This window comes from Pongo abelii, chromosome X, assembly GCF_028885655.2.
Source record: "Pongo abelii isolate AG06213 chromosome X, NHGRI_mPonAbe1-v2.0_pri, whole genome shotgun sequence".
NCBI classification, from domain to species: domain Eukaryota; kingdom Metazoa; phylum Chordata; class Mammalia; order Primates; family Hominidae; genus Pongo; species Pongo abelii.
Genome location: NC_072008.2, coordinates 36,682,068 through 36,708,013, shown reverse-complemented (window position 1 = coordinate 36,708,013; position 25,946 = coordinate 36,682,068). Strand labels below are relative to the sequence as shown.

At 33.6% G+C, this 25,946-nt stretch overlaps 1 protein-coding gene across 1 annotated transcript in view; it reads right to left on the bottom strand.

Annotated features, from left to right (window-relative positions):
• CFAP47 (cilia and flagella associated protein 47) overlaps positions 1–25,946 on the bottom strand; it is a 466,299-nt gene that overhangs the window by 11,448 nt on the left and 428,905 nt on the right. Inside the window, exons 58-62 of the mRNA XM_024240715.2 lie at positions 25,449–25,608; positions 23,610–23,704; positions 20,064–20,216; positions 12,148–12,319; positions 6,567–6,728 (exon numbers count right to left, since the gene is read on the bottom strand). Of these exons, the coding sequence (XP_024096483.2) occupies positions 6,567–6,728; positions 12,148–12,319; positions 20,064–20,216; positions 23,610–23,704; positions 25,449–25,608 (742 nt within the window). The remainder of the gene's footprint in view (positions 1–6,566; positions 6,729–12,147; positions 12,320–20,063; positions 20,217–23,609; positions 23,705–25,448; positions 25,609–25,946) is intronic.

Here is a 25,946-nt window from a genome sequence, read left to right as displayed (position 1 = left end):
GAAGGGGCCAATTTTAAAAAAGATTGTAGCATTAATTAAAAGCTTCCCAACAAAGAAAAGTTCAGTACCAGATGGCTTCATGGCTAAATTCTACTAAATATTCAAAGAAGATTTAATACCAGTCCTTATTAAACTCTTCCAAAAGATAAAATGTCATTTTATGAGGCCAGGATCACCCTGATACCAAAGCCATACAAAGACAACAAGAGAAAAAAAAACTACAGACCAATATATCTGATGAACATGGAAGCAAAAATCATCAATACAGTACTAGTAAACCATTTCTGCCAATACATTAAAAGGCTCTTCACCATAATCAAGTGGGACTTATCCTTGAGATGCATGTTTTGTTTAGCATATGCAAATCAATCAACGTGATATACCAAATTAAAAGAATGAAAGATAAAGCTACATGATCATCCCAATGGACGCTGAATAAGCATTTGGTAAAGTTCAACATCATTTCATGATAAACTCTCAACAAATTAAGTTTAGAAGGAAATTTCCTCTCCATGATAAAGGCCATTTATGAAAAGGCTACTGCTAACATCATAATCGATGGAGAAAAACTGAAAGCTTTTCCTCTAAGGTCTGGTACAAGGAGAAAATGCCCCCTCTTTGCATGTCTATGTAACATACTAGAAATATCAGCAAGAGCAATCAAGCGAGTAAAAGAAATAAAAGGCACCCAAATCAGAAAGGAAGAAATACTATCATCTATCCCTATCTGCAGAGGATGTGTTCCTATATGTAGAAAACTGTAAAGATTACACACACACACAGGCACGCATGCAAAAACCTGTTAGAACTAATACATAATCTCAGTAACACTGACATTGATTGATGAAAAATCAACATACAAAACACAGTAGCATTTATATATTCTAACAATAAACTCTCCCAAGAAGAAATCAAGAAAGTAATCCAATTTATATAAGCATTAAAAAGAATAAAATTCTTAGAAATAAATTTAGCCAAGGAAATAAAAGATCTATACACTGAAAACTGTAAAATTTGATTTAAAATATTGACAAAAACACAAATGGGAAAATACCTTGTTTTCATGAGATTGAACAATTAACATTGTTAAAATGTCCATACTACCCAATGTGATCTACCAATTTAATACTATCTATAAAAATTCTAGTGTTATATTTTAAATAGTAATCTCTAAACACTTCAACTAGCCAGAGCAATTCTGAGCAAAAAGAAAAAAGCTGGTAGCATCCCACTACCTAATATCAAAATATATTACAAACCTACAGTAATTAAAATAGTATGTTACTGTCATAAAAACAGACACATAGGCCAATAGAACAGAATAGAGAGCCAAGAAATAAACCTAAGCATATGCTGTCAAGTAATTTTTGACAATGGCATCAAGAACACACAATTTTAAAAGGTTAGTGTCTTCAATAAATGATGTTGGGAAACCTCAATATCTATACTGAAATAAATAAAGTTGGACCTTTATCATCTATATTTTGGTCAATGATGAACTGTATATACAATGGTTGTTCCATATGATTTTAATACTGTAGGTTTACTGTACCTTTTCTGTGTTTAGGTATACAAATATTTGCCATTGTGTTGCAGGTGCCTTCATTATTCAGTATAGTAACATCCTGTGCTGGTTCGTAGCCTAGAAGCAATAGGCAATGCCATACAGCCTAGGTGTGCAGTACGCTGTACCATCTAGGTTTGTGTAAATGCACTCTATGATGTGTGCAAAATGATGGAATCACCTAAGGATGCATTTCTCAGAACATATCTTTGTCATTAAGTGATGCATGACTGTACATACAAAAGAAGGAATCATAGTAAATGAATATATGTATATATGCACAAAATAGAATTGCCATACTATGTCAGAATATCACACAACACTCGCAGAAATTTATCAATCATCAAAAAATGTTGCCCTAAATTAGTTTCCCAAATATTCACCAAGATGTTCTAAATCCAGAAAATTTTTAATGAGTATAAATTCACATCAAGTTTTCTTTATATGCCATCATTTTTTTAAAAGAAAGTAGCTTTATTGTTATTGTTAGAAATAAATGGAGACTCAGCTGTGGTATAAAAGTGTTAATGAATTAGAGAGGGTTTAAACAATGTGGGCAGCATGATTCACTAAAGACTTCTTAAATTATATGTATTTAGGTGTGTGTATATATATATATATATATACACACACATATACATGCCTATATACACACAAACCCAGCCCTACAATTAGTTTTCTTAATGAAAATGCTCATCTACAGAAGATTTTCATTTTATAACAAGATAATTTCTATGTAGCATGATCCCAAATGACTATTCCAAAATATGATTAGCTTATATTACTAGGAAACCATTTGTTTCTAATTCCTATACTCTACCAGAATTGAGTTGGACTTAGTGGCCAAGAGATGGTGGATTTCTCATTTCCTAAGATTTACATTACAGTTTTTTGTGTAATTCATAATGCTCATTCATATAAAAATAATTTTTACATGTTATCACAAAGGGCAGATATTAGTAAAAAATAGGATATTCAGAAAAATAAGGATTTTATATTTCTCAAAAGTTTTACTTATTGCTAATCACTTATATGCACATAAAATATTTTAGGAATAGGTAACCTATTTTGATACTTTGAACTCTGTTATGTTTTTATACTGATTCTTCAGAATACTTTGTATTATTATGTTTAAAATTACCCCTGGATACACTAACGCTTTACATATTTAATTTAGGAAACAAAGCAGCTACCACCATGGGGTTTGTCATGCATCTTTGTCCTTCTTTCCTCTCCTTGTATGCCCAGCACACAAGAAAAATGTATAGTCACTAGGACAGGGGATCGTTCCTTTTCAGAACTTATTTTACTCTTGATTCCTTAAAGAAAAAGGAAATATTACTGGGTTCATGAGGAACCAGTCAAATCCTGAATATAATTAGGTCTGCCTGTTTTCCTATCCTATTTTTTTCATATACTCCCCTCCAGTTCCCTAGATCTTCAAGATAACTCGAAATTTCTAATACCTACCTAGGTGTAGCCTCCCAAGGGCTGGTAAATAAGCTAGAAATATTCAGTAGCTTATTTACATCACTGAATCCTCTAAAAAAAAGTTTAAAACAGACTTAATGTAAGGAAGCAGGTAGTTTCCATTTGCTATAGAAAATAAACCCATGCAAAGACTGGGAACCAACCCAAATGTCCATCAATAATAGACTGGATAAAGAAAATGTGGCACATACCAACCATGGAATACTACGCAAGGATGAGTTCATGTCCTTTGCAGGGACATGAATGAAGCTAGAAACCATCATTCTTAGCAAAATACAAAGAGAGAAAACCAAACATCTCAAGTTCTCACTCATAAGTGGGAGGTGAACAATGAGAACACATGGACACAGGGAGGGGAACATCACACACTGGGGCCTGCTGGGGGGTGGGGGGCTGGGGGAGGGATAGCGTTAGGAGAAATACCTAATGTAAATGATGAGTTGATGGGTGCAGCAAACCAACATGGCACATGTATATCTATGTAACAAACCTGCACGTTGTGCACATGTACCCTAGAACTTAAAGTATAATTTTAAAAAAGAAAATAAACCATGAAGAGAAAGTAAATTCACCTTCTTCTGTAACTTGGTTATGTTACCCATCATGATCCGATCCTTCCCACCCAAAGACTTGCAGCTGATGACAATACCCAGGAGGAATCTGGACAAAATTTTTTGACTTAGAAGAAGCTAAAAACATTCAAGTTAGCATACTCCACTGTGGCAAGCCTGCACATTCTTTAACAATTTTCCCATAGAAAGGTGGGATCTATGTTCACTTTCTTAAATCAAGGCCAATATAGTGACCCCTTTGTAACCAATAAAATGTGACTAGAGTGATTGTTGTTGAACTTGTGTGCATAGGTCAGAAAATGCCATGCATCTTCTATGTGCTTCTCTCGGAATATGCTCTCTATGGAAAATCAATCACAATGTACAAATTCAACTATCTGGGGCATCCATTAAAGAGTGACTACGTGGAGGCACTATGAGTCAACATCCAAAATAAATATCTCCAGTTATAAAAGTAAGTTATTTTGATCATCCAGCTGTGTAAAACCTTCAGATGACTGTAGACATGGTCAACATGTGATTTCAACCACAGGAGTGACCCTATGTTATTAAAATGTATCTCAAATCTGCACATTAGAAGCACTTATGGGGGATAATTCCATTTGCTATTGAATCTTTAAAAAAATCACTCTCCAGCATCAATATTATAAAGGATATATAATTATGCCCTTAGAACAAAAATAGAAGAAAATCAAAATCTATACTTTAGAAAATACCCTATTGAGATTTTCAGATTTATCCCTAATTCTAAGTAGTTCATTCAATATAACAGTCATCAGGGTTTAATACAGAAGAGTCAGGGTTTGTTTTTTTTATATTTTGAATGTGTTTTTCATACATAATTGTATATCACAGAATTTCTGACAACTGCATTTATCCACTAGAAAAATGTTTATTGCAATCTAATGAACTAAGTCTACTGTATATTTCTGTAGAAACTGCCCTTGAACTTAATGCTTGCAGAAATATATCAGAATAGAAGAAACAGACTACTTCTAATTTTAAACCAAACATCTAACAGAATCTTAGTAATATTAATTAAAAATAAACCTGGACTAATCTGATTGTAGTACCACATCAGCAAGATGGCTGACTAGAGTTGCCTGGTTCTCAATCTCTGGGTTTTAAAACATAGGAGACTTAATATCAAAAACATTTACTCTCCCAATATTAGGTTTTGGATAACTGATCAGGTTGATCAAAGGTATGAAAAAATACATAATAACAATACCATTTATTGAATATTTAAAAGTTCTTGGCATTGTGTTGAGTAATTTATATACATTGCATTATTTGTTCTCATGGCAACACTATGGGTTATATTTTATCTCCACTTTATAAATGAGGAAATGGAAGCTCGGAGGAACAAAAATATATAGCTAAAAGTCCCACAGGTATTTAGTGGTTAAGCAAAAAATTGTTTCTCATTCTGTTTGACTATGAAACCAATTTTTTTCACAAGAGTATCATATTTTCAAACTGTAAGAGAAATTCCAGGTCATATAGTCCAATATCCACCTGATGTTAGTTTCTTCTACATTACAGGTACTTCTCTGACTTAACATTTAAAACTCTCTAGCAAAGTGGAACATTCTGATCCCCAAAACTATCGCTAAATTTAACTGACTTTACCTCCTTAAAGCCTCTCCAATCTGTCTACTTTCCCTCTCCACTCGCCCTGCAAAAAGCTCAAGCAACCTTCAGACAACAGCATTAGCCAACTAACTAATCTACCTCCATTCACTCTTACTCTTTTTGCATTTGTTTTCTACACATTTCAGCTAAATATTCTTTTTCAAATATATCACTCTGCTGATGTAATGACTTTTTAGTCTTTTTTGGATAAACAGCAAACATCTTGCCATAGCCTATAAGAACAGTAACTGTTAGGTGCTGGTTTGCTCAGATCTGTCCCAGTTTACCTTGTTGCCAAGCCTAATTATTAATTATCCTCTTTCATTCTCAAAAGGTTCAAGTTTGGACAGTGAATTTTGTGTTTATCCTAACTATAAAGCTTTGCATCACCTGGCACAAGTGATTATACATTTAACTGTTCACCACTCATTTTGACCATAAAGCTGGACAACTGTTACAAACAACCATTTAAGCCCTCGAGAAATGGACCAAATATACAAAGCTAACAGGTGCTTATTCTTGAAAACTACTGAACTTTGGGTAAGGATAGTGTAAAAAGTCACATGCAAAAGACTACATATTATGTAATTTCATTTATTTGAAATATCAGAAAGGGCAAAACTATAGAGACAAAGCAAATCAGTGGTTGACTGAGACTGGTAATGAGTATGGGAGTTGACTGCAAAAGGGTTTGAGGGAAATGTGGAGGGAAATAGAAAAGTTCTATATCTGGAATGTGGTTATGACTGCAAATCCTATACTTAAAAACTATTAAAATGTACGTTTACAATGAATGAATTTTATGTTATGTATGCTGTACCTCAAAAAGCTGTAAAAGTATATTTTACATGTGAGATTTTAGGTAAAAGTATTGTCAGACTGCCTATGTTAGCACAAATATAACAAAGACAGCTATGATAGAAAGAAAATAAAACATAACATGGAATCAACGTGGGTTTACCCAATTATTTCTGCTTAGTTAAACCATTTGATATACCAACACAATTGACATTTGCAGAAAAACACTGAAACATCCTTTGAAAACAAATGGAAATATTAATAGTATCCTATATTTCAATTTTTGATTATTTACTTTTGTTTTTCTTTCTGGTCTTCACTTTGTATACCCTATTTTCCAATTGTTAAGTAAAACTTTATGTAGTATATGAAGCTTTGAGTCAGAGAACCAATGTTGCGCTGGCTTAACCAGCAAAAGATGAACTATAGAATTTTCCATCTTAAATTTCATTCCAAAGTTCAGCATATTCACTAAAACAGCTACATACTTTTGTTTAATATATTACCTTGTCTGACTTTTCAGCCTAAGTTCAAAAACAGATTCCTTAAATAAACCAACTCCTTCAATGTCAATGACAGCATCCGTATCAGGCTGAGTAGCGATCAACATTATGGGAAACTTCCAGATCCCTTCTGTTACGCACTCTATTTTCAGTGTTATGTGAGACCTTGAATATAAAAGGAGATTTTAAATGATACTACAGGAAAACAAGTAAAGAGAATAAATATAGCAAACTAAACTAAGGTAAAAATGTAAGTAAACTCGGTGGTTTCAGTGAAAACACTAGGACATTTAATTCTTAAAAATAATGTAAATGACTTTTAATTACATTTTATAAATAATTTTTGGGTCATAGATTATATTTTCATTCTCCCTTTGAAGTCATTATTTTTAGGGTGTCTTATCTACCCTCTAGTTATTTTCTAAGAACCAATAACATATGCAGAATGAACTCTGCAAATTTTCTGTAACCAGCATAGATTATCATAGTGCATAAGAAGGTAAGGGTGGATTTGGCAAAATAGACCCATGTTTTATACTAATAGATATTCCATTTGGGGATTTTTTTCAAAAATGAAACATTATGCGAAAGTATTTTCAACTCTTGTTTCACAAATAAAAAATACATTTTCTGTGAAAACATGCAAAGCCCATATAATTGACTTACATGGCAGTTTTTAAAAAATGAAATTGCAATTGGTAAATACCACATACACCTTTCAGAACAAGATAAAATTGAGTGGAAGCTGAATTAAGGAAGAAAGTTAGTAGAGATAGACTTAAGACTTTCAAAGCATTTGACTATGACAAAGAGTGGAGAGATAGGGCAGTAGCCAGAGTTGATGAACGGTTATCTGTTTGCTTGTTTAGGGTAGAAATGACTCAAACATGTAACAGTGTGGTTTCAATATCATAAGTCAGGATTAGAAAAGGAATCTCATACCTCTTACTTAAAAGTGACAGGAAGAACAGTTCCGGGAACTCTTATTCTTCTTAGGTGGGACTATAAAATTACTCAACCATTTTGTGAGCAACTGGATAGTATCTTACCAAATTTGTGTAAAGCAGTGTGGCTATTTCTCAAAGAGCTAAAAACAGAGCTACCATTGGACCCAGCAATCACATTACTTGGTATAAACCAAAAGGAATATAAATTATTCTATCATAAAGACACATGTACTCGTGTGTTCATTGCAGCACTATTCACAGTAGCAAAGACATGGAATCAGCTTAAATGCCTATCAAAGGAAGACTGGATAAAGAAAATGTGGTGCATATACACCATGAAATACTATGCATTCATTTAAAAAAAGAAATCATGTCTTTTTCAGACACATGGATGCAGCTGGAGGCCATTATCCTTAGCAAACTAACATAGGAACAGAAAACCAAATACCACATGTTCTCACTTGTAAGTGGGAGCTAAATGATGAGAACACATGGGCACAGAGAAGGGAACAATAGACACTGGGGCCTACCTGAGGGTGGAGGTTGGAATGAGAAAGAAGAGAAGAAAAAATAACTATTGGGTACTAGTCTTCATACATGGGTGAAGAAATAATCTGTACAACAAACCCCCATGACACGAGTTTACCTATATAACAAACCTGCACATGTACCCCTGAACCTAAAATAAAAGGTTTTAAAAAAGAAAAGAAACCTTCGCTCAGTAAATTAGGAGTTCCACTATTGGTACTTTCCTCTGGAGAAATGCCTCTAAGATTTCAAGAAGTGATGTATATAAGGGTATTCATTACTGCATTGTTTATACTGCCAAAAAAAATGGGAGTAAAATTTTAAAATGTTCTTTCAATAGGGTGCTGCTAAAATGAAGTGTGTTGCATAGTAACAATGGAATACTATGCAGCATAATTTAGTCAATGATGATTAATACATAATCTTAAACTTAACACATCCAAATATACATTTTAAACCTATACCTCTTTCACATTCTCCTGTCTTTGTAAATGAAATTATATTCCTCTATTCCCACTATTTCAAGACCATTGTTTCAAGAACCAGTTTCTCCACTTCTGCTGTTACCATCTTACAAGATTTCTAACAATTTAGAGCTACTGTTTTCTTTTGGTTTTTCTTATTTAACTCTGTGTCTTCCAGTAAACCATTCCAAATTAATTTGGAACAAGGAATGGCAGAAGTAAATGAATATGTATATATATATATATATATATATATATATATGCACAAAATATAATTGTTAAGTTACACCAGGTATCACTTAACACTTACAAAATTTGATGAATCATGTACACACGTTTTCCTAAACTAGTTCCCCAAATATTTATTCTTCAATAGTTTTCTATTGTCTCTAATATAAAAGACCAACACATATTGTCATGATCCTATGTGAACAAATCCCAGTAAAATTCTCCAAACTTATTTCTTCCTTTACTCGCTCCATTAGAGAAAGATTGGCCTTCTTACTATTCATTGTGCTAAACACTTCCTGTCTTACGACTTCTGCATTTATTATTTTCTCTGGCTCAAATGCTCTTTCCAACTTTTTTTGTCTGTAAGGTCTTGGCTTACACATCATTTCATGGAAGCCTAACTATCCACTTTATCTGATGTGCATCCTTTAAAGTTCTCTATCTCCCTTTATTTATTTATTTATTTATTTATTAGGACAATCTGAAATTTACTTTCTTGCTTATTCATTTATTCCTGTTATCTATCACTTTCACTAGATGATACACTCCTGAAGTGCAGGGATTTTGTCTGTTTTGTAGATGTTAAATGATTTTTGATAAATTAATGTACAGGTTCAAATGAACAATGCTGAATAATTCTATTCTGCGAGCGACTTCTTTGAGTTAATGAGAAGTTGCTGAGTCAAAATGTGGGACCCTTCGGGAGAAGACCACACAATTTCATGGATGACACGGTGAACCATTTTATGATAAATACTGTAGATTCATAACAATGCATATGTGTGATATTTCTTATTTTAAGTTGCCACCCACAAACTCTGAAATAGAACTTGGTTTCTCATTCTGTTCAGCTCTTGAGCAGGTAAAAAGTTCTAGGAAAATGTCAAGCTAAGGTAATTACCATTTCTGAAGATACCATAAGACAAATGATATGTTATTTCATTATTTTAAAAAAGTTATAACCTGTTAAATTAGGATTGTCAGACTGATTCATTACAGTCTTAACCATTGTTCTCATACGTTTTTGTATTGGACCCTTGATTTTTATTGGGAAAAAGGCCCATAGAAATAATTTTCCTGCATTTCTTTTGTAATACCATCATTTAGCATATTGATTATTATTTTTAGCATGTACAACACTGTATTCTGTGAAAAGATGAATGTCAGAATTACCTAGTATTCACTGTTGTGAAACATGATATATTTCCTTTTTATCAAAACATATAAATGTTCTTTTCAACCTTGCCCACAAAAAAGAGCAGAATTGAATTTAGTACTAATTCATTAATCTAGGTAAAGCATGGTATAATTATTTTCCTGTTATTTTTCATAGCTCAGTGCTATTGGTGTAATTTTGATTTTTCTTGTTTAATTGTTTCTCTTGCATTGACATTTTGGTCAATGATGAACTGTACATACAATGGTTGTTCCATATGATTATAATACTATATGTTTACTGTACCTTTTCTGTGTTTAGGTACACAAATGTTTACCAATGTGTTACAGTTGCCTTCATTATTCAGTATAGTAACATCCTGTGCAAGTTTGTAGCCCAGAAGCAATAGGCTATACCATATAGCCTAGGTGTGCAGTAGGCTATACCATCTAGGTTTGTGTAAATGCACTCTACAATGATGGAATCACCTAAGGATGCATTTCTCAGAACATAACTTTGTTGTTAAGTGATGCATGACTGTACATACAAAAGAAGAAATCATAGTAAATGAATATATGCATATATACACAAAACAGAATTGCTATATCAGAACATCACAAAACGCTCACAGAAATTTATCAATCATCAACAAATTTTGCCCTAAATTAGTCTCTCAAATATTCACCAAGATGTTCTAAATCCAAAAAATTTTCATGAGTATAAATTCACATTGGCTCTGCCCATTTTCACAAATAATAACATTGTTCCCTTTCTAGTGTTGCTGTAATTTCCATGTCATTATATTAATACATATGAAGCAAAATGTGAAAAAAATTAACAAACATAGAAAACTGTGAAAAATGAAAGAAATACAAACATAGAAAATGTCAATATGTATGGTATGCTTTCTTCTTGTAGCTTGATTTTATTGCTGCTTCCTGAAGATGACCCTGGTATCTTTTCATTATCAAACTACATATTCATAGCCACTTTAGATGTATGACTACATCGAATACAAGGTTGAACTTTAGAAATTGACTCAGCAATCCCATTACTGGGTATATACCCAAAGAAAAATAGATCATTATATCAAAAAGCTACATGGACTCGTATGTTCATTGTCACATTATTCACAATAGCAAAGACATGGAATCAACCTAGGTGGCCATCAATGGTGGATTGAATAAAGAAAATATGACATGTACACACTATGGAATAATATGCAGCCATAAAATAGAATGAAACCATGTCCTTTGCATGCACCCATGTCCTCCTTCCATAGATGGGGCTGGAAGCCATAACCCTAAGCAAATTAAGGCAGGAATGGGAAACCAAATACTGCATGTTTGTTCTCACTTACAAGTAAGAGCTAAACATTGAGCACCTGTGGACATAAACATGGGAACAACAGACACTGCAAACTACTAGTTGGAAAGGAGATAGGTTAAAAAGCTACCTATTAGGTACTATGCCCACTGCCTGAGCGCAACATACCCATGTAAAAAACCTACACATATACTTCCTGTATCTAAAACAAAAGTTGAGAGAAGAAAAAAGAAATCATTAAAAACACAAATAATATTTTCAATTGTTTTTTCATTGCCAGGCTGTACTTTGTGTATATCATGGTGCTCATCAGTATATTGTGTGCATTTAGACACAATAAAGCCCTATTTCATAGTGAAATATCATATAGTGTTTGCAGATGCTGAGTAACAGGTGTCCAAAAAGCAAATATAATGACACTGGATGAAGTTTCCCAGAGGACAGACATCTAAAGGCCACCCTTCGCACAGATTCACTTATATCTTACTAAGGAATGTGTAATGTTATGTATTGAGTAGTAAAATGTAATGAAAGCAGTTGCAATGTAAAATATAGCTTAGGCATTTGCATCATTTGAACTGGTTCTGATAAGCAACATCAAGAAATATCATGTTGGTATTGCACAACGCTGTCAGCTTTTTTTAAAAAAGATTTTACAGAAGAGACTATTCTCTTTCATTAATGTGATACACTAATGACATTAGGGAAGTCATAATTCTTGAGGGATATCTTAGATTTTCAACCATTGAGACTACATTCTTCTCATGAGATTATTTTTTGTAGCTAGATGTAATCCAGCCCAAAATATTTCTCTCAATAATATCAAATAAGTAATGCAATTCAAATATTGAGAAATAAAAAGAGAAACCAACATTAATACATTTAAAAGGGTAATACTATTGTTTAAATAAAAAAGAGGAAAGTAGATTTACCTTAATGGTTTCTTTGGTGTGAATACCAAATTGAAGATAAATGTTATCTTTTTAGCCATCATATCGTAAGATTTTTCAATCATATATAAAGCTACACAGGATTCCAACTTAGACTTCAGAGCTTCAGATTCAAATTGAATTTCATACTCAAATTCATGTATTTTAGGAATTTCTAGGAAAGTCAAGATGAAAATATATTTCAATTTAATTAAATATGCATAGATTTAATATCAATTACCTGTCAAGACTAACAATGCACAGGTATTTAGAGAAAGGGAGGGGGTATATATTATTTAGCTTAGTGTGTATAAAGTCTAGTGCATTATCAGGCATATAATGATACTCAGTATATTTTTGTTAATAAGTTAATAAATAAATGAATGCATATAAAAATAAACATAGAAGACAATTCTCACCACTCTTAAATCTTTATAATTCAGGTCTATAAAACAAGAAAGGCCACATGGAAATTAATAATCATTAACTGTCTAATGAAAATAACGACATTTGCTCTATATAATAAATGTATTAAAAACCTACAGACTTAAAACTTATGAAGAAGTCATTTAAAATTTGCTTTGAATTAAGTTTAAACAATATTGAAACAGCATTTCAAACTATTAGATCAGGATTTTCAATTTCTGGTATATTTTGATTAACAAAAACTGTTCCTCATGTTTTAGTGTTGGAGTATACAAACAATATGATGAACAAATATTTTCTTAATGAGTAGGTTACCAAAGAAAAGTAGTAGTAGCTTTTTGTCCACTGCACGTGAAAAATATCTTAAATCCAGAACTAGCATGTAGATGAGAGGTACAAACATGTATTAAACTTACTCGCCAGCTATATGTAAGGAGCCCAACTCACAAACCAAGAAGTTTGTTGCATATGGAACTTGGAAGAGAGGTCAGAGAATCATGAATTGACTGGATCTACAGCTGTGCTAATCCAGAATCCAACCCTCTCAGCCCAGTGATGAGACATCCCCCTTAGCCCAGGAGTTCTTAAACAGGGGAAGGGAATAGTAAAGGGAGAAGCCAACTCTGTCATATATCCTTGCACTAGGCCTGCCCTCATGGACCCTGGTTCCAGGCCTGTCCTTGTAGACACAGGCTCCAGATGTGTCCCCAGTCATGGCCCCAGATCTGCCTACAAACCCAGGCACCAGGCCTACACCAAGATGCATTATAATTAAATTGTTGAAAGTCAAAGGCAGGCTACTCTGGGCCACTCTGCTTATGGGATGTCCCTCCTCTGTCTATGGAGCAGTCAAAAACGGTCGAAGACAAAAATAGAACTTCGAAAACAGCAGGAGAAAACTGACTCATCACATACAAGGGAACTATTCAACAGAAACATTGCAGGACAGGAAACAGTGAGATGACACATTCAAAGTGCTAAAAGAAAACAAAAGGCCAACCAAGAATACTACACTTGACAAATCTGTCCTTTAAAATAAAGAGATATTGGGAGGCTGAGGCAGGTGGATCACAAGGTCAGGAGATCGAGACCATCCTGGCTAACACAGTGAAACCCCGTCTCTACTCAAAATACAAAAAAAAAATTAGCTGGGCATGGTGGCGGGCGCCTGTAGTCCCAGCTACTCCAGAGGCTGAGGCACGAGAATGGTGTGAACCCGGAAGGCAGAGTTTGCAGTGAGCCGAGATCGCGCCATTGCACTCCAGCCTGGGTGACAGAGCGAGATTCCGTCTCAAAAAATAAAAATAAAAATAAAGAGATAAAAACCCTCAGATGAACAAAAGCTGAAGGAGTTTGTCACTACTAGACCTGACTTACAAAATGTACTAATAGGGAGTTTTTCAAGCTGAAATGAAAGGGTGTTCAAAAGCAACATAAAAATATATAAAAGTACAAATCTCACTGGCAAAGTAAATATATATACAAATGCAGAATAATGTAATATTGTAATAGTGGTGCACAAATAACTTTTAACCCTAGTAGAAATGTTAAAAGAAAAGTATTTAGAAAAACTATAGCCACAAAAAATTAGCTAATGAATATACAATAAAAAATGGCTTTTAATATCCATAATATAAAGTGTATTTAGGGGGGAATAAAAGTATTTTTGTATGTGATTGAAGTTCTTATCAGCTGAAAATAGACTTTTCTATATTATGATATAAAATAGTTATCATGCTTGCCTTCTCAAAGCACCTCTATTGTCAGTTGCCTCCCCTTCTGTATATATTTTCATGAACTGCTGATGAAGACCTATAAATTTGTACCTCGGGGAAACTTTATAGCTATGGCTAAATTCATGAATAAGGGGCAAATAATTTTGTTTCCACAGCCAACACCTAAACATACATTAAAAACATAATGTTTTTCTTATGGTTATTTATATTTTCATTTCTTTATTCATTCAGCAAATATTAATTAAAGGTTTTCATTGACATGAGACGTCCAATTCTTGTCCTCATGGAGTTGATGATCAAGAGGAAGAAACTGACAATAACTACTAATGCCACAACTAGTTTTTAAATTACTACTGTGATAACTACTACCATGGAGAAGTAGAGGATCCCATGAGAGCACAGGTCCTGGGAACATCACTGCTAAGGATTCCAGAGGAAGAGACCAACACACCAAACTGAAGGATGAGTAAAGTTTAGCTGGATGTAGAGAGGGGGAAAACTCCTTCTACTCATCAAAGCAGCCTGCAGGAATTACTCAGAATGCAGGAATTGTTCATGGTGAAAACCAGCTGGGCCCACTTGAGAAAGAACTTCTGAGGGCAGAGCAGAGAGGGTGAGAGGAGTTTATCAAACCATGAAGCAGGCAAAGTAGAAAAGAGTGAGACAATGCAGGGTGTGGTGAAGATGTGGGACTTCTAAGAATAACAGAAGACAACTAGACTACTAGTGATTAGCATCCAATTTCAGACTCTATTCAAGATTAATACTAAATAAAAGAACCCAAGCAGTCTGACTTAAGACTTAACAACTCAGTATAGCAGGCTTGTCATATGGCACAATTGCTGAAGAAGCACTATTAGCACCATTAGCATCATTGTCTGGAAGGATGCAGGACATAATTTGTGCATAGGAATGTGGTGGCTCTCAGAGCAGAGCCCTAGGGCACTCAAAAAGTTAGGTCAGAAAAGAAAACAACAGAAATCAAGAAGGGGCAACCAGTGTGATAACAAATTAATAAGGTTAGTCATGAAAGCCAAGAGCAGAAAGTACTTCAACTTGATCAACTGGTAAATGCTGATGACATGTGGAACATAAATATGACTGCTGTATTAGGCACACTGGATAAGGCTGGCAGTCTTTTCAAGGGTAATCCTATTAGAGTAAGTAGGACAAAGGCTGAATGAAGTAAGTTGATCAGAAAAAACAAAGTGAAGAGAAACAGAGCAAAGAATCAAGGACAGGAGGTCAATATGAGGTCACAGGAGGAACAATGACAGGTTTCTCCGGAGCTGTTTGTGACTACAGGCCAAACCTGACATGGGAGTTTACAAAAAACAGGCAAATACGACACAGGAAGATGACTGGCCTGGGATGAAATGAGACACATATGTCACATAAATCAGAACATCACACACAAAAAAGACAACAGATTCATCAAAGAAAAACAGTCTTGAGCTATAGAACAATTGGGAAATAAAATTAAGGGGCATGACTAAAACTGCTTTCAGACAGAAAGCCCCAAGAAAGTCACTGAACTAATCCACAGAGAATGACAAAGAATGCATGGACCAGGAGGTACTTAGGAAGAAGAAATACACTTATAGGAGAAATCTTGCCCACAGAGTAATTTGTAATCTTATAGAAGTGACATTGCAAAACAGTCTAAAAATCCAAGAATAATAATATTTCAATAGGACAATACCAATTGATTTAAATAGTACAGGCGCATAGATTTATCACGTTGAATAAATATTTTTGAAAACCTTGACAACAGAGTATGTGTTTTGCTAATTTTGGCATCTCTGGAGCTGAATGTAGTATCTGACAGAAAAGATGCTTGCTGGATTGTTGCTGAATGATAAAGATATGAAAGCAATCAATCCCAGTTTACTTAAAGGTATGTGTGATGAGTAAGGATGAAGAGAGCACAGTGGTCCTTGTATTTTCATTTAATGAAGCTTGATAGTTTTATGTGACTCAGAAATTCTATGATGAAGATAATGGGAAGGGAATGCTGGGAATTCTTATCTCCTACTTATCAGGTTTACATAAAGAGGCTATTCACCCTCAAGAAGGGTAAAAGTATAGGAGAAAAATATCTCAGCCTCAATCTGCCTCCTTCATGATGACTTGCCATGGGTGGAAAAGCAACATATCTGATCAGTGAATTTGAGTGAAGGAATGGAATATGAGCAGGTGAGCATACCCTTCTCTTTCTTCCCCAATGTCTTGATTCCAGGATTCACACTTTCTTCTACTCGCTCAAGTGTAAGTTGTTTGTTCCTGCAAGGAGTTCACAACTGGCCAGTTTGGCATGAATGCACTCAATTTTGGTGGAAGGTATTTAAAAGCCCACATTTCTCCATAGTTCCAAGTCATTTTCCAATTCATTTGTATAATTAATAAAGCTAACACTTTGATTTCCATCTGCTTTATTTTTATATCTGCCTCTCAGTTAGTTTCAAACTCAGATGAGAGAAGACAAGTATGTGATTAATTATCACTCTTAAAATCCTATCAGAGTCCATGCCACTCAGTGTAGTGCTTTCATTTCCACTAGAAGGGACTTAGGAGACAACAGGAAGTACAAGACTGCATGGTCAACATGTCTCCTATTCTTAATGTGCTGAGTAAACTGTAATTAAATTGCACAGGAGTGAAAAAGGAGCTAGTCTGCTTTTGCATATACTAAAGACTAAAGTAGTATTCAGACTTTCTGGTAAGATTTGTCCTTTCATAAAGAAAAAGGTGTCAAAGGAGGGTCAAGCAGAGAGAACTGCAGACTGTGTAGAGAGTTGGCTACACCTTTGGAATAAGGGCAAGGGAAAGGAACCAAGTTATTGCCATATGTCTTTAAGGAGACAATGAGGTCGATTCCTTTTTTTTAAATATTTAGGCACTATATAGAAAGACATATGTTAAATTTGAGAAAAGACTGGTCTATTCTTCTATATAGCAGGCCATACATCAGAAGAACAAAAAAGATTCAGAAGTTAGCCAAAATATGAATGAGCTTGTTGAGTGTGGTGGTATTGAGCAGAGAGCAGAGCAGCGCACCAGCATGGCACATGTATACATATGTAACTTACCTGCACATTGTGCACATGTACCATAAAACCTAAAGTATAATAATAATAATAATAATAAATAAATAAATAAAAAGAAAAAAAAACAAAAGCTGTTTTAGAGAGAATGATGGGTGGAGATAAGACTGCAAACCTTCCCTACAGTTATTTTCAATAGTAAATATTGTTTTTCATCATGAAAAATAAGGAAGCAGTAAAATAAGAGCCATATCAAAAGGTATATTTTCAAGAGCCATTTTGAGAGAGATTGCTCTCCTAATATGACTTTCAAAGGTCCCAAAATGATGTTGGTAGCTTCTTTCAAGACCCTGATTATCTAGGAGTTAAGTGGATTTTTTAGGTAATAAGTATAATCAATGTATATGATCAGAATTGCAATTTCTTTAGTTTACAACCTGACAAGAGTACAATTTAAGCAATTTAAAGTAGCAAGAACATGTTAGAATGGTTTACATGTATAAGCATTTATTTACCTTCCTTTACAGTTACTGTAACATGAGTTCTGCCCCCCTAATATTTTTTAAGTGCATTTTAAGTGCACCACACAATATTGTTAACTCTAAGCACTATGTTTTACAACAGATCCCTAGAACTTATGCATTTAGTACAATGGAAACTTTATAGCCAATGTTCAACTCCCCATTTCTTCTCCCTTCCAGATCCTAGCAACTATTATTCCATATTATTCTGCTTCTATGAGATTGAGTATTTCAAATTTATCATATTAAGTGGTATCATGTAGTTTTGTCTTTCTGTGACTGGCTTATTTCACTTAGGTCCATCCATGATATTGCATATTATAGAATTTCCTCCTTTTTAAGGCTGAATATTATTTCAAGATAGTATATGCTACATTTTCTTTATCCATTCATCTGTGGACATAAATTTAGGTTGTTTCTACATCTTGGCTATTGTTAATAATATTACAATGAACATTGGAATACAGACCTCTCTTGGAACTCCCGATTTCAATTTTTTTGAATAAATGCCCAGAAGAGGGATTGCTAGATAATAGACGATAATTCTCTTTTTAATTTTTTGAGGAGCTTTCATACTGTTAGACCGTTTTCCATAGCAGATGAACCATTTTGCATTCCTACCAACAATGTTCAAGGGTTCAAATTTCTCCACATCTTTACCAACACTTTTTTTTTGATGTTAGCCATGGTGATAGGTGTGAGGTGATATCTCATTGTGGTTTTGATTTGTATTTCCCTAATTAGTGATATTGAACTTTTTTCATATAGTTTTCACCATTCATATGTCTTTTCTAGAGAAATGTCTATTCAAGTATTTTGCTTATTTAAAAAATCAGATTATTAGTTTTTTTTTTAATTGAGTTGTAGGAGCTCCTTAAGATTAACCACTTATCAGATATATGGGTTGCAAATGTTTTCTACCATTCCACATGTTGTCTTTTTACCCTATTGATTGTTTCCTTTGTTGTGAGGAAGCTTTTGAGTTTAATGTAGTCCTACTTATTTTATTTTTGTCTGTGCTTTTGGTGTTATATCCATGAAATCATTGCCAAGACCAATGTGTCATGAGAAGACCCTTTGCCAAGCACAGGGTCTTTGGCAAGAGGGTGTCCTAAATCTCCCTAAAGGCTTTGGTAAGTCTGGTTCCTCCTGAAGTGCAAGGAACTTTCAATTAGTTTCTGTTGTCTCACGAAGGGAATTATTGCTGAATTGGTGTGTTTGTGGGTGTTTGGAGGGTCCAGAACTCTCTACCTTCCCTTGTTGCTTATATCACTCAGTTTCATATATTTACCTCAAGTAAAACACCACATATTTGAAGAATTAGATAACCTATTTTAAATTATTTTGATTTTTTTTAATTGAGATAGTAAATCTTTTTTTTTTTTTTTTTTTTGAGACAGAGCCTCTCACTGTTGCCCAGGCTGAAGTGCAGTGGCATGATCTCGGCTCACTGCAACCTCCGCCTCCCAGGTTTAAGTGATTCTCCTGCCTCAGCCTCCCAAGTAGCTGAGATTACAGGCGTCCGCCACCACACCCGGCTAATTTTTTATATTGTTAGTAGAGACGGGGTTTCTCTATGTTGGTAAGGCTGGTCTCAAACTCCTGAACTTGTGATCCTCCCGCCTCGGCCTCCCAAAGTGCTGGGATTACAGGCGTGAGCCACCGCACCTGGCCTGAGATAGTAAATTCTTATATACAAATCTGGAATATACAGTAAATACGTGAAGCATTATTATTATTATACAAACTTTATTTGGATATTATATCTAATTTATGTTCATTTTCTATTTCTTTAAATTAGAAAATAATTTACTCAAGGTTTTGTTTCTAAATTTAAAGCTGCATTTTATGGCATTATCATAATCCTTAAACCAGAAAGAAAAAGTAAAAGAAAAAAACAAAGTTGAGGGGAAGTGGAAATTATAGTTACTACAGTTTTTTCTCTTCTCACTATTGATGGAATCACAATCTACATCTTATAAATCTAGTGATAACTGTAACTGTTGTTATTTTTGAGCTACGTGAAAATAACACACATAACAACTGAACACTCCTTAAGCACTATGTGAATAAGTAGTGAATGAAAAGTAAATGGACATGGATCTTAATGTAACTGCACAATCAGCAACCTGCAATTCATGGAAATAAGTTTTTTTTTCATTTTATTTTTTCTATAACCGTAGTTCTCTTACCATTAGGATCCTCACAAAAATTATGTGAATTTCTTTTTGGAATCACTAAAACTTCTGTCAGATCTGGAGTAAGACTATATCCGAAAAAACCAGCATTCAGTATGATTTCCACCTTCTCTTCTGCCCGCTTCCTGGACTGACATTGTATCACAACTACAGGAGACAAATATTTCCAGTTAACTTGACTTGTAGGTGATATGATCATTCTTGAGATAGAAGAAAATGAACTATGTCATAAAAATAAAACTTCCTTTGATATACTTTGACTTGTCATTGTATCTGGCCACATACACACATACACACATACATTCATGCAATATCTGCATCAGTTAACATTTGGGAAGAAAATATGAATATTAAAGACTATGTAAAAATAGCACAGGAAAATAAATCTGTAAGATATACACTAGATTATAAAACATTATATTAGGATATAGAAATTTGATTTGGGAACTGATGTAGTTAGATCCATAACTCAAGGGGCAATTGTAAATGCATGAATTTTTCCCCTTTTGAAATATATGTTCATTGTGATAATACTAAACTTTACTTCTATAACAATACTATAGAAAATGCCTTCAAATAATTTAAAAAAATAAGTTCTGTAACACTTATTTTGCAATATTTTAAACATATTTCCTATTAGATTCATTACGTTTTTACATGTACCATGAAATTCATATTCAAATTAAATATTTAAAATTATTTTTGATTTACTTTTAAGTTTATAAAAGTTACCTTTTAAACACATAAAAGTAAAATTGTAATGATTTAAAATTCAAGTTAAATGTGATTACATATTAATTTAATGTACAGAATTAAATATGTATATATAAATATATTTCATATGTATTAAATTCCAATATTTTATCATATCCAGTGATGAAAAACTTTGTCAGCAATGTTGTGAGAAATCAAAAGTCTGTTTATGTACAACTACCAATTATATAAAGAAGGAATATCAATGTATTATTTTGACATTAGCTCTGTAACCATGTGTACTGGAGTCCACATAAATAAGAATATTATTTCTCCCAAACATATAAAATGCTCTACTACTATCAAGTCAAATACACATTGAATATAGGGGGAAAAGGAGAATCATAATGTAAAAAAGCTTGTGAAATGTATTATGCTATGATTCTGTGGCATCAATAATAATATATTCACACAAACTACAAAATTAGATGATGTCCTCAGATGTATGTGTTTTCACAATACACATATTTGTAGTTTAAAATACTATAATAAATGTAAATTTTATTCTAAAATTTAAAAATGTATATTGAACATTCTGGATTTAGAATGAGTATGTGAAATGTACAATAAGAATACAATGATATATATAAATTAAAGGGTTTAAAATGGCTAGGAAAAACTGTACAAGCTTTTCTGGTTATAACTATCTTCAGTATCAAGGCATTAAATCAGAAATTATTATTATCAAAGTTACAATTAGTATCATGTCACTGGTTGTGTCCTAGAGGTCTTTAGGAAATTAGTGCTCTGGCAATGTATGGATCACTCAATCACAATGAATTCTCATTTCATTGTCTTTACAGTGTGACAGGTAGTAGAACGTTTTTCCAATTATCTGGCCCAACAGACAGTAGTAGATAAGAATGTGCAAACAGAAAATGTGGCTTAAAGAACAAAAAAGTATCCTGGGTTTGAGAATAACTTGAGTGACAGATACATAAAAAAGAAAAGAATTAATAAACTTTGCTAATGATATAGGTGAGCAGGGAAAGCAGTAGATTATATCCGATTTTACTAAGAACAAAAAATGGACTACACAGAAAGTAAATGATACGTATTTATAAAATTATACCCACTTGCCTTTGAAGGGCATGTGTAGATAAAAATAATCACCAGCATAGATTTTAGATTTTGGGGAAAATGATTTAATAACTCATACACACTCTATTTCAGAACACTAATGTTACGATAGGTTATGCTAATCTAACATAAGCTATTTACAGAACTCACGTTTAATTTAAAAATCAAGTAATTACCAAGAAAAATGACTCAAAGAAAAATGCTCTAGACCATGTTTAACTGTCTTTGAAGAAAAATTTGCAAGAAATCTATGTTTTTGTGTTCTCATAAGCATTGTTTTTGACTAAAAATTTGGCTTTAAACCTTTAATCTGGATAAAATGAATCTGTCTGCAGTAGACATGAGCAACAGTATTATTAGCATTCCAACAGAGTACTGTCTAGGGCTTATTATATCACTTTGATCAAATGACTGTTTATTATAAATTTTAAGCAGTTCAGCTCTATCGGAAGTATACAATCAACTATCTTCTGGAAGGAAATAAAAGAAATTTTATGACAGGTTTGTGAAATATTCTGAAGATAATTTATACTATTTAAAATATTTATCTATGTGTTGATTTTTTAAAGTCAAGAATAAAAATGCTTCAAGTAAAATAAATGACATTTGTGGTCAAAGGTATTACTATATTTGTGGATTTTTACTCTAGTTCAAATTAAACTACATAAGGAAACATGCAGTCTTGATCTTCCTTTACAACCAGTGTATCTGGGGAAATGCTTTACTTACTTACGAGCAAAACTTACTAGTGTCTCTTCTTTCTAAGTGTGGTGATATAATTACATCAGTGGAAGTCTAACTCTTTTTCATTTACAAAGATTGGTATTGGAGGGAGAAAGAAAAAGCAAAATTTCAAGACTTATTTTAACTCATCTGTGTTGCTAAAGGGGGAGATTCAAAATAAATATTCCTTTGCTTTGCAGAGCAATTCAGTGCATCTTAGTGATGCAGAATGCCATCTAGAGCCTGGTAAGAGGTCTGGATACTAAATATCACTGGTTATATAAGATAAATTTTGTTTCTTAGGCTGATCCTGGGAAGGCAATGGGAAAATCAAGGAATGCAAAAGAAGTGAGAAGAGTATTGAGGAAAGAGAACACACAGAAACTTTAGAGAAGTCTAGGGTATGTCGAAGCAAAAAAAAAAAATGATAATAATAATAATAAAGGTCAATGAGAAAAAGAAAGGCATTTAAGGGCAGAGATTTTATATTGTGTTTATTGTGGCAAAGTTAACCTTCCTGAAAACTTCAGTACATTCTGACTGGTTTGGGGGAACACCATAAAGTTTTATGCTTGAGACAATAATAAAGGGATCCACATCTCCACAGCATAGTTCTTAGACGAGATGGAGAGTTACACAGAAGCCGAAATAGGATGACTAAAAGTGACCTGAGAGCAAGTATACCTGAGGATCTTACAAATCTAGTGCAGAGCTCTGTGGAATAAAGGAGTCTGAAGTTAATTTGATTTTAATTTTAGCTGATATCTGCATTTCACCAACAGGAAGGCAACAAAAAAATAGCGTGGTTTTATGGAAAACTCATTGGACACATTGGGAGAGCATGTTTATGTCATAGAATTCCCACCAGTAGGACTGTTCACATTACTACCTACTTTCTCTGGACTTCAAACAAAAAAGATGGGAATAGAGAATATCTAAGGTCTCTAAGAATTCTGGCATTCTCTGACTCTAATGTATACCTACCTGGGGGAGATTTAGGAGGTGGTGCTTGTGGGAGTCCAACAATAGGGTATATCCAGTGTATTGCTTGGATTTCTTCGCTGTCAATTCCCATAATACTAATTAGAAATTAAAATATTAAGAGGGAACAAAAGGAGAAACTCCATATTAACAAAAAGCTTATTATTTATTAACTTTATGGTATTTTAGTAAAGCTTGTAAATTCAGACTTTGGTAGAGAGAAACTGATGAAAGAAAGAACATTTTCTGCAAATACTGATTTTATAAACATTTCAAAGCAAACCCTGGAAAATCATCACAAAGCAAACTGTAATGAAACCGTCATGAAATATAAGTTAAAATTGAAGAGCTTTTTTCCCTACTTTAATGAGAGGTACTACAGCCCTCTTGGGATCTATTCTATATCGGATGGGCAAAGCACAAAACAAAAACTGCCATGAAGTACAGTACTTCAGAATTTTGTGAGGCATTTACTTTTGGAGGATACTACTTAAAAGAAACGGGGCATTTGTCCAAATATTTTAGGTGCATCATACAACATTAGGAGCACAGCAATATTAGAAAATGTTTATAGGCCAGGTATGGTGGCTCATGCTTGTAATCCTAGCACTTTGGAAGGCTGAGGCAGGTGGATCACTTGAGGTCAGGAGTTCAAGACCAGCCTGGCAAACACGGTGAAAACCCATCTCTACTAAAAATACAAAAATTAGTCAGGCGTGGTGGCACACACCTGTAATCCTGGCTACTTGGGAGGCTAGGCAGGAGAATTGCTTGAACCTGGGAGGCGAATGTTGCAGTGAGTCAAGATCATGCCACTGCACTCCAACCTGGGCAACAGAGTGCGACTCCATCTCAAAATATTAATCAATTAATTTAAAAAAGTATGATCATTTTTGAAGTTGGGATTTTTTTCATTAAAATGAAAGACAAGACATTGCAGGCAAGACAGGTTGAGCATGGGGCTTATGCAAAAGAATAAGATCCCATCCTTAGAAGGCCTTCAAGCTTCTTTAATGCATTCCTGTAACTGTTTTGAAATTCTTAATAGTTTTTGAGCAAAATATGAAGTTTGCTCATTCTCATTTTTCACTGAGACTTACAATTTATGTAGCCAATCATGACTATAAGAGTGGTGAAAACGCATGGTAGAATGGATAGTAATGGGCCCACAGTAAAGAACTGGCAAAAAATGAAGGAAAGAAATATGCACATGTAGGACAAAGTAAAAATTTATTTTTAACTAAGATTTCCAGATTATCATTTAATTAAACTATAAGAACAGAGAACACATTTAGATTTTGCACCATTATTAAATTTTGCTTAACTTCCAGCTAAGCAAGAAAGATACAAGTAACTTGCATTCTGGCAATGGCAGGATACCTCTAGCCATGGCAGTTTCATATGATGGATGTCATATCCACCTGGCACGGTGTGAATTCCAGTATCATGAATTCACTTCACTCAGACAAGCTGTTTTAGGTTGTCCTCTGTATACTGATTATTTATTATGTTAGCAGTCACTATTTTCCATGTCAGAAAGGAGTCCCTTTGCATGTCTCTGACTTTGATTCACTGATAATGATACTTAAGATTAAAGTTGTTCATCACTCTGAGCTTCAAATCAACCATTAGATATATATATGTATATATTATTTTCTATACATTATATATATCCATATGACAAATATATTTTCCTCCTCTGAACATATGAATTTCAACAGTTCAGAGAATATAAAATCATGAGCTTGACATTATATACGTATAACATTTAAAAGAAACCTAGCACGTCAGTGGCTGCCAAAATAAAATTATTTTCCTTCAACGTCTTTATTTAAATGTTACCTTTTAAATTCTATATTCAACTCATCAAAATTGTCAATAGGCCAATATTTTCCATTTGCTTTCGTCATCTCAATAATAACCATTGTTTTGTGTAATTTCATAATTTGAGGTATAAATAACAATGAGATATCTATATTTCCTTTAGGAGGCAGTGCAATTCCTGTAAAACACACAAAAAATAATTTTTAATATGGGAAATATTAATAGACTATAATTTTAACAGGAGAAAGTAATCATCTAATTTGATTATCAATTTTTAAAAATTGCTTCTGAACAAAAAACACATTACGCAAACTTATAAGTTCGCTTCACTATTTTACCTTAGATGTCATCAACCTTATTTTTTAATTATTATTATAATTTAAGTTCTGGGTTACATGTGCAGAACGTGCAGTTTTGTTATATAGGTATACACGTGCCATGGTGGTTTGCTGCACCCATCAACCCATCACTCACATTAGGTATTTCTCCTAATGTTATCCCTCCCCTAGCCCCCCA